A 10021-nucleotide genomic window follows, 5' to 3' on the forward strand; every position below is an offset into this window, starting at 1 on the left:
TTCACAAATCAAAATTTCAGGCAAATGGGTATAGGGGTTCCTGAGTTATGATCGAACAAACAAACAAACAGACAAACAGAGATTACATCTTTATATATATATATAGATGTAGTGAGACCCATTAAACCGTAGAATAGAGAGAGAACAAGTTATGATTTTAAAAAGTCCATGTGATCATGGGTTTAACATATAATACACATAACCTTGATAAAATGGCGTCTTCAAGTTCTTGTATAATATGTTTTCAATAGTTGGAGACAAATTCTTATAATTTGAGACAAAATCAAATGCTGTGGTTTTAGTGTTTTAACGCCATATCAACACAGTTTCGTGTTTGATATATATTTTGCTTTATACGCAGAAAATAATTCATGTCTCTTCATTTCTGTTAATACCATTACGGAAGAGGGGGGACCCCGTACAGTGAGGGGGGTGAATTCTAGTTGTATTCACGCAGCCATGCTTCGTACACCTCTAGCTGTCATACTTGTAAGTTTATATCTTTATAATTTTAACATTAATTTCATTTTATTAAAACCTGAAGAAAACATAATTTTAATATTAATTCCATTTTATTAAAAGCTGAAGAAAACATAATTTTGATATTAATTTCATTTTATTAAAACCTGAAGAAAACATAATTTTAATATTAATTTCCTTTTATTAAAACCTGAAGAAAACATAATTTTATTATTAATTTCATTTTATTATAACCTGAAGAAAACATAAATTTTAATATCAATTTTATTTTATTATAACCTGAAGAAAACATAAGTTTAATATTAATTTCATTTTATTAAAACCTGAAGAAAACATAATTTTGATATTAATTGCATTTTATTATAACCTGAAGAAAATATAAATTTTAATATTAATTTCATTTTATTAAAACCTGAAGAAAACATAATTTTAATATTAATTTCATTTTATTATAACCTGAAGAAAACATAATTTTGATATTAATTCCATTTTATTATAACCTGAAGAAAACATAAATTTTTTTTAACAAAATAAAAAATATCCAAAATGTTTTGACAATAATGAAATTAATTAAAGTTCTAATAACATAGATTTTAATGTCATAAAAATTATAATGAAAATAATAACATTGATACTAATTATTTCAATAATAGCAATAAAAATAATAGTACAAATAATAAAAATGATAATAATAAACATGATAATGCAAATAATAGTAATATTCATAATTATAATATGGATAACTTTTTAATGAGTATTCAACATTGATTCAATTTTATGCTGTGATATTGATAATAAAACAAATAAAAGATGATAAGGTTCATCACAATTTAGCACATTTTATTGTTAATGTTTTCGTAATATGTGGAAGGTACAAATTTTTTTTTTAATCATTCCATTTAAGGGTTTTTGTGTCACCCATTGAGTTTATTAATGTCGATATTTCTTCCAGACAGGAAGAAAGTTTTCCCCCCATATCAAAACTTCAAATCCCTTATATATTTGCAACCAGATAGGGTAACATTTCATAATTCAGACTTTAACTATTTGATCTAACAGAATTTATAGCCTAAAATATCAAAGATTTATGACATTGGGTTTCAAAGATATGAGGATTGAAAATCTAAGTTTGAAAACTCAGTTCCTTTAAATACTTCTATATATCTATTTCAATTTATCATAAAACTTTCAGCCAAGGGAGATATAAAGTTAGAATATTCTGACCGTTCAATGGTTGGCAGATTCATACAATTTTGTGAAAAATACTCTTTGCTATAAATAATTCTTATTATATTAATGGCCATGCTTGGGAATTAAGGCATCTTAACTTTTTCAAATATAAATAAATAAAGGTGTTTGTTTAACTTTATTTACCATTGTACAATTTTACATACTAGCTTGGGAACCAAGATTTGCATGGAAAAATATTTAAAAGTTAACTCATTTTAATAACATTCCCGGGGTTCTAACTTATACTGAGTTCCCCGATCAAATTTTGAGACAAATCGAGGTGTCTGAGCTATGATCAGAAACACAAACAAACAAACAAACGAACAGGCCAACCGAGATTACTACTTTATAAATATAGTTATACATATATATATACAAATATATATATATATTATATAATTATATGTATCTATCTGTCTATCTGTAAATTTACGAGTTCTCTAATGACAATAGATGAGTTGGTCCTTGGATCTAGAATTTACACTACAGAGATTCATTTAAAATAAATAATTAAAGGGACTGTTGGCGTAATATTAAAGGGACCGTTGGTGTAATATTAAAGAGACTGTTGGCGTAATATTAAAGAGACTCTTGGCGTAATATTAAAGAGACTGTTGGTGTAATATTAAAGAGACTGTTGGTGTAATATTAAAGAGACTGTTGGTGAAATATTAAAGAGACTGTTGGCGTAATATTAAAGAGACTTTTGGTGTAATATTAAAGAGACTGTGGGTGTAAAATTAAAGAGATTGTTGGTATAATATTAAGTAACCCTCAATGTAAAGATGACAGCGCCCGATTCCCAATGGTACCCTTGAATCCTTTATCTGATCAATAACGCTGAAAGCTTGGTTAAAATAATTAAGTTGAGTTGGTCCACTTATAAGGAGAATATTCTGATTTCCAAACAAAACTTGGTTCTATTGATATTCTTAAAAGGTCTCTTACGGAAAAATGAAAGGAGGTATGGGATGAAACCTGAGAATCTCAGAAGTTTAACGATACCTATAATACATATATCTGATGTTCTTGCCTCGAGAAATTGATAGAAAACTGTGTCAAATTTATACGAAAATTCATATATACATGCAATTTTGTGTACAAGTTGTAGTATTAAACAGATAATAATCAACAAATACGCAACAATCTAAAAAAAGAGGATATCCCCCAGGAGCCTGAGAATCTCAGGTTCGCTCCTATAATAATTTTTTGATTTTTATTTTGCTTTTTTAATAGATCTAATTGATAATATAATTACATTACATATGGTCCGTATAGTCCGTATCACGTCACCAGCACTTCAGCCAATGGCAGAGATTATTAGGTTTCATCCTATCCTCCCTTTCATTTTTCCTTTACAGTTCCTTTAAATGTATAAAAAGTTGTGTATAGCTTCTTGCGTTCGGAAGAAAAATATTAATTAATTCGCAAAAAAAACATTTTCTAAATCAACGTCCTGGAGAAGAAAAAAAGATTTAAAAATTTATTTCCTGGTGAGTGTGAATTCAAGGTCATATAATTCACTAATTACAGGTTGTAGGACGAGTAGGACGAAACAAATTAAAGAGCAAGTGAAATTATCTATTTTGCAATCTTCACGCTTAGCTTGAATATTATACTTCATGTTTTTATACAGGATTTTAAACAGATTAATCATATTAAACATTTTTAAACAGATTAATCATATTAAAGGATTTTAAACAGATTAATCATATTAAATAAACAGATTAATCATATTAAAGGATTTTAAACAGATTAATCACATTAAAGGATTTTAAACAGATTAATCATATTAAAGAATTTTAAACAGATTAATCATATTAAAGGATTTTAAACAGATTAATCATATAAAAGGATTCTAAACAGATTAATCATATTAAAGGATTTTAAACAGATTAATCACATTAAAGGATTTTAAACAGATTAATCATATCAAAGGATTTTAAACAGATTAATCATATAAAAGGATTTTAAACGGATTAATCATATCAAAGGATTTTAAAAAGATTAATCCTATAAAAGGATTTTAAACAGATTAATCATATAAAAGGATTTTAAACGGATTAATCATATCAAAGGATTTTAAAAAGATTAATCCTATAAAAGGATTCTAAACAGATTAATCATATAAAACTTGAAGATAAACGTTGGCTGCTTATTTTGATGAAAACTTTAAAAAAACTAAAAATTATCCAAAATGTCAGGGGCGGATTGCATGAAATAAAGGTAACGGTTGTGTCCCTACTATCCTATTAATTAGCCTTGTTGACAAATTAAGTGTACTACAGTTTTCGAGTATTGTAAACAAACGCAGTGCTTCTCAGGCCTTCACTTTAAGTTGTAACTTCCTATTTAATGGGATTGTAAGCGTAATTTAAAAAGGCCTTCGGGCCTCTATGCAAATTTTAGAATTCCCGATTCACAACGGTACCCTTGAAAACTTTTCCTGATCAATAAAGTAGAAGATATAGTCGTTTCTCAAGGTTTGACAGTGTTTATTTCTGGTAAATCCAATATATTTTCATGCAGTACAAATGTGCAAATAACTTTTTAAAAGAAACCTCCCTTGAAAATAAACAATTTGTAAAATTATAAACATTGATATACAATATTTATTATTTATATATTTAATATATATATATATATATATATATAATTAACACTTGATCAGGCAAATCTTAAGGGTATTTCTAATCCGGCATTGCCATCTTGCCATGAAAGGTTACTTAAAATTACGTTTTAGTCCCTTCATTATAAGATTTAAATTCTAGATTTTATATTCAAAAAACATTTTAAACTATCTAAGCTTTTTTTATAAAATGTATGTATACTCATATTATAAATCTTCAATTGATAAATGCATGAGAATATTATTTCCTTGTCCTTATTTATCATTGTATTGTATCAAATCAAATCTAAAATCTTTCTTTGTTTGTTTACAAATATTGTTCTGTTTTGATAATGTGTAGATAGGCTGGTACAAGCTGTCTTCATAGTACACCCACGCAGAAATATTTTAATCAGAATTTAAGCCCTCTTCCTCCCTTTTCAGAGTCCACATAATCAACCCCTCTCACAAAACTAGAATTTTGAAGAATATTTGGATTTTAACGAGAATTTCAAAGAATTTTATCAGTTTAGAGTCAGTTAGAGTTTATCCAATTAAACCGAGAATGAATCTATAGTCTGGTTTATCAAATATTGCTTTACAAGATGCCATTGATTATTTCATTCCAGATTTTTTTATTGATAAGTTTGATTAAAACATTTAAAAAAAGAAATATTTCTACACAACAAGCTTCTTGTTATTTTGATCAGTGCTTCAATACTTTTATCATTTTATGTTTCTTTAAAAAGTGGTGGGAAAATAATTGAAATAGATATTTTTCAGAAAGTTCAAACAACAATAGCATTAATATTGAAGATGTGTAAATCTTTATTTTCATTTTAACAAGGGCGGATACCGGGGCGGGGCGGCAGGACCTTCGCACCCCTTGACGGATTCAGGGGGTGCGTAGCCCCCCCCCCCATGAGATATCATAATAGCTTCTCAATAGCACTTAAGGGAAAGAAAATCTAGTGCAAAATAGTAAAATTATCTGTCTTAAAAAAAACTTTCGACTGCAGCACGTCTTTTTGTTCCTAATTCTGTATTTTTTTGTTCCGAAATAAATTTAGTACCCCCCTCACTAAAATCTTGAAATCCGCCCTTGTTCATTTACAAGTCAGAAGTTACTTTGGTTTGATCATAAATTGTAGAGAAACTTGGGTAAATTGCACCCCGCAACCGGCGGGTTTCCTAACCGGCGGAATCTTGCCAAGATCCGACAACTTTGAAAATTCGAGCTTATGCAGCTAGTTTACATGCCAAAAGTTCCATATTGTTTTTCTGATTAAATTTTTTCCATCAACCAAAAATTCTTGATGATTCTAGGAGTACAGAAGAGAAGACGTTTCGGAATTTCGAAAATAAACATAGGTTTTAAGAAAACATAGAACCCTTTTCATGGCCAATTCAATTCATGTGACTAAAAAAATATTTTATTATTAATATTAAATTATGTCTTGTAAAAGTCAGTCATTTGTAATATTTCCGCTAACCATAAATATTGAATAATTGATGTAAAAAACTGTCAAAATTAATTTAAAGCAAAAAATGCAAATTTTAATACTTGCTTCCTGTTTCAGGTGACATGTTGTTATACCTCGCTTCAATCAAACGTCCTGGCAGAGCGACCAAGAGAACCAAGATCCGACCCTCAGGGTTCAAGTGTACACAAGAACATGGAAAATGTAACTTGGGACACTGGTGTACACAAGGATACTCACCATGTGGACTCTAAGAGTGTACACAAACATTCTCACCACGTGGACTCTGCAAAGAGTGTACACAAGAACGCCCACAATGTGGATTGGCATATACTAAAGAAAAGAAAGGAGTTACTAGAGGCAGAGAAACTATTGAAGGAGCATAGATCAAACCTAAAACTCAAGGCCGCCAACAACCAGATAGACTGGAGATCAGTAGCTCAAGATGAGAATTCAGGATCAAATAACTGGATACCTCTTCATCCAATTGTATCAGATGATCTAAAGGATTCTGTTAGAGTTGACATGGAAAAACCTCTCTCAGAGGACTACCGTCAGAAGATCATTGAGCGGATGGATGCAGGTACTTAAACTTTTAATTGCTATTTCACCAGCTAGGGTTCTAGGTTAATGTTGGTTCAAATTCAAATCACTGATTCAAAGTTAATATGAATTTGAGCTTGGTAAATGAACTACCTACCGCTGGTTGAAATCTTGAATTAATGATTCAAAGTTGAACGTACATGAGTTTTGAATTGGTGATACAGGATTTGAACCAGCAGCAGGTAGTCTCAAGGACCTCTCTATAAATGCATCAAAGGAAATTCTTTTCCAGAGAAGTATGCTGCTCGGTTCAAGGGTGGACTATTTGAGGAGCTTGAGTCTGAGGAAAATGTGAGACTGGCAAGGGATCCCAAATACTATTTACCCCAATATCCAGGAAAGTTTCCATATGGAGGCTATGGTGGATATCCTAACTATGGTTATCCTAAGCATCCTTATGGCTACTATGGTAATCACCATTACCCTGTTATTCCTCCAAAAAAGTATTCTCCCACCACTACTACTGGAAACACTGATGCTTATAAATCACCAGCTAAACCTAATGTTCCTTCGACACTTACTCCTGAAGGTCAAGTTCCAATCATTTACAATCATTTTGAAGGTCCTCTGCCTTCCTTCTCTTATTCGTACATCACTGGAAATGGTATTCAACAATCAGCAAGGTAACCCTAAACACAAAGGTAATATTTGATAAATATTACATCTCAACTGTCATGTAGATGGAAAGGATGTAGAACTATGTTATGATTGTGATTCTTTAATCTTTTATTCTTGATCATTTATTAGAGGAGAGATCAAGCAGATTGGAGATGAAGAAGGGGTTGTAATGAGTGGATCATATTCCTATGTTGGTCCTGATGGGGTTACATATGAAGGTGTTTATACGTCTGGATTATGCTTTAAAAAAATTTCGCTTGAGAATTAGACCTATGCTCTTCAATCTATTTTTTAGTTGACTGGATAGCAGATGAGAATGGATTCCAGCCTACTGGAGCCCATTTACCGTCCCCACCAGATGGCCTATTGACTCCAGATATTAAGTTCCCAGAACGTAGTTCCCCAGGGGCTTCCCAACAACCACTCCCTGCACAACGTATCTCTTCAGAGGTTTCACAACAACCACTTCCAGAACAACGTGCCTCTCCAGCGGCTTCTAAGCAACCATTTCCGGTACAACGTACTTCAGAAAAGAATAACTCTGTCCAACCTGCTTCTACCTTTAACAGTGAGGTAAAAAATCAATTTAATGCATTATAAGAACTTTATTTGATCTGTTTTGATTTCAAGCAGAGAAAGGGCTAAAATAATAGATATTTTAATGTTTTGGCATGTGACAAATGTTTATTTTTTTAACTACTGATTTAAACTTTTCAATTGATTGATTGGTCTTTGTTTAGTTTAATATTGATTAATCATTATTTAATTTTGTTTAGCGAAATGATCTTCCTGACTTCTCTGCTTCTGCCACCAAAACCAAGAATATTCCTATAATAGATTTTACAGATACAGATGCTATTGATCAAGTGACTGCTCCAAAACTTTAGTCTAGGATAAAAAAATACATAATACAGTCAATAGTCATCTAGTTTAAAAAGAATTCAGAGAAGAAAATAGTTTTTTATACTCTAGTCTGCATTGTAATCGAAGTTAGGTACTTTCCCAAAGCACCAACTTCTCAAGAGGCAACTTCCAAAATGGTAAATTTCCTAGGCGCCAACTTCTCAAGTCTGTCCTAGCCAAAGCGCTCATCCCCCTGGCCTGTTCTAACCGCAGGGCTAGGCCCACTAGCCTATCCGAGCCGCAGTACTCGGCCCCAATTGCAGCCTGCGGTGCCTCTAACCTAAACTTTGGGAAATTGCCACATAGGAAATTGTTACTTTTGAAATCGCACCTGGGAAAATGCCTTTGGGAAAGTACCATTATGAAATAGTTTTAAGCTTAAGAAATAAAAATTGTACCGTTTAGCTTTTATATCCCTAAATAAAGATAGAATCTTTAAAAAGTATGTTATTACAATAAGTCAATAAGTCAATAAAGATTATTAGTGTGCTAAGATCCTTTCTATGATTATTAAATATCTGTAAAGGGTTGATTATAATAAATTTGCTATTAAAGTTCAGGTCTTTAAAGATTTTATAATTTAAAAACTCGAAGCTTTAAAGATTTAAAGTCTGCAATAATAAAATATTTTAATATAGTAAAAATAATCATAATCTAGACCTAGTTTTTAAGGTACATTTTTTAGCATATTTAATAAATATTTGTAAAAAATTTCGAAGATATTTCTATAATATATGAATATATAAAAATGTAATAATGTAATAATTACTTAGTTCATCAATACAGTTGATTAATAATTATATTAAATAACAGCATGGGCGTAGCACAACCTATTTTGCTGTAAAAATCTGAATTGGTTAAAAACGTTCTCAACACAACTTATAAAAACATTTATTTCAATTTTTTTCCTAAGTCTTTAAGAATGAGAATCTATTGTTTTCAGAAAACCTTTTTGACGAAATAAATTCTCCTTTTTTATATTCTGCTCTTTTCTCCTCTATCACTCTATTCTGCTTTACTCTGCTCTTTTCCAATCTTTTCTGCTTTAATGCTTTTTAGCTGCTCTATTCTGCTCTTTCCTGCTTCATTCTGCTCTATTCTTCTCTATTCTGCTGTATTTTGCTCTATTCTGCTTTGTTCTGCTCTTTTCTGCTCTGCTCTTTTCTGCTCTGCTCTTTTCTGCTCTGCTCTTCTCTGATTTGCTTTATTCTGTCCCGCTATTTCTATTCAATTCTGCTCTAATTTGATATGATTTGCTCCCCGCTAATCTCGGTTGCTCCTCTGTTCAATCATATTTAATGTTTGTCTAGTATTTGACCCAGGTTGTCTATAATCAGACTACTCACTTTATCATTATTATTCGGTACCTTGTGACAGAACTATGTTATGGACAATGTTTAACACTAGGTGTAGATATATGGATACCTTTGATTCCAAATATACATTTTATCAGTAAAAACAAGACCAAATCTTCTTCATAAATCGTCCAAACTACAAAACATCAAATAAAACTTGAATAGTAATTTAATTAACAAATTTCGGACGTCTTACAGCTGAATACCCATGAAACTATAGAATACAACGACAATAAAGCCTTTGCCCTAAACTCAAATTTGCTAATCCCTATATATTTTCAACCTAATGGTGTAAACCTTTGATATTTCGAACTTTTTTAATTCAACATAATTCATAGTTTTTCTATTCAAGATCTACGACATTTGGTTGCAAAGATAAAGATTAAAAAATCAGGATTTAAGGAAAAGACTCAATTCCTTTTTACATATAAAATCTGTAACGCGCCCTTAAATTTTGATTTTGACGCACGCACACACAGACGCTCGCACGCACACACACAGCTATGTTCGTAAATTGTTCAAGTTATTAAAGCGGCAATCTTTTTCTTATCGCAGAGAATCATAATTGCCAGATAATTATTTGAAAATTAAAAAATCTTTTTGTAACAGCAAATGGTGTCAGGTTTACTAACTATACTCATACTTATCGCAACCTTTAACAATGTTTACAAAATTGAACAGGCAGAATTAAAAAATCTGTCGTAAAGGGAATTGGGACGGCTAAAATTTAGCACGGTCGGAAC

At 30.9% G+C, this 10021-nt stretch overlaps 1 protein-coding gene across 2 annotated transcripts; it reads left to right on the forward strand.

The window, feature by feature from the left end:
• The first annotated feature begins 452 nt into the window (after positions 1 to 452).
• On the forward strand, positions 453 to 8365 carry LOC111700665 (uncharacterized). Of its 2 annotated transcripts, none has more exons than XM_023471655.1 (6): positions 453 to 489; positions 5899 to 6382; positions 6635 to 7025; positions 7150 to 7238; positions 7316 to 7593; positions 7797 to 8365. In XM_023471655.1, the coding sequence occupies exons 1-6, from the start codon at positions 460 to 462 to the stop codon at positions 7905 to 7907; spliced, it is 1383 nt and encodes a 460-aa protein (XP_023327423.1). In that variant the 5' UTR covers positions 453 to 459; the 3' UTR covers positions 7908 to 8365. The 2 variants fall into 2 exon arrangements, with proteins under 2 accessions (XP_023327423.1, XP_023327424.1); XM_023471656.1 differs by having other exon boundaries at positions 7316 to 7533.
• The last annotated feature ends 1656 nt before the right edge of the window (positions 8366 to 10021 follow it).

Source organism: Eurytemora carolleeae, unplaced genomic scaffold (assembly GCF_000591075.1).
Source record: "Eurytemora carolleeae unplaced genomic scaffold, Eaff_2.0 scaffold406, whole genome shotgun sequence".
NCBI classification, from domain to species: Eukaryota; Metazoa; Arthropoda; class Copepoda; order Calanoida; family Temoridae; genus Eurytemora; species Eurytemora carolleeae.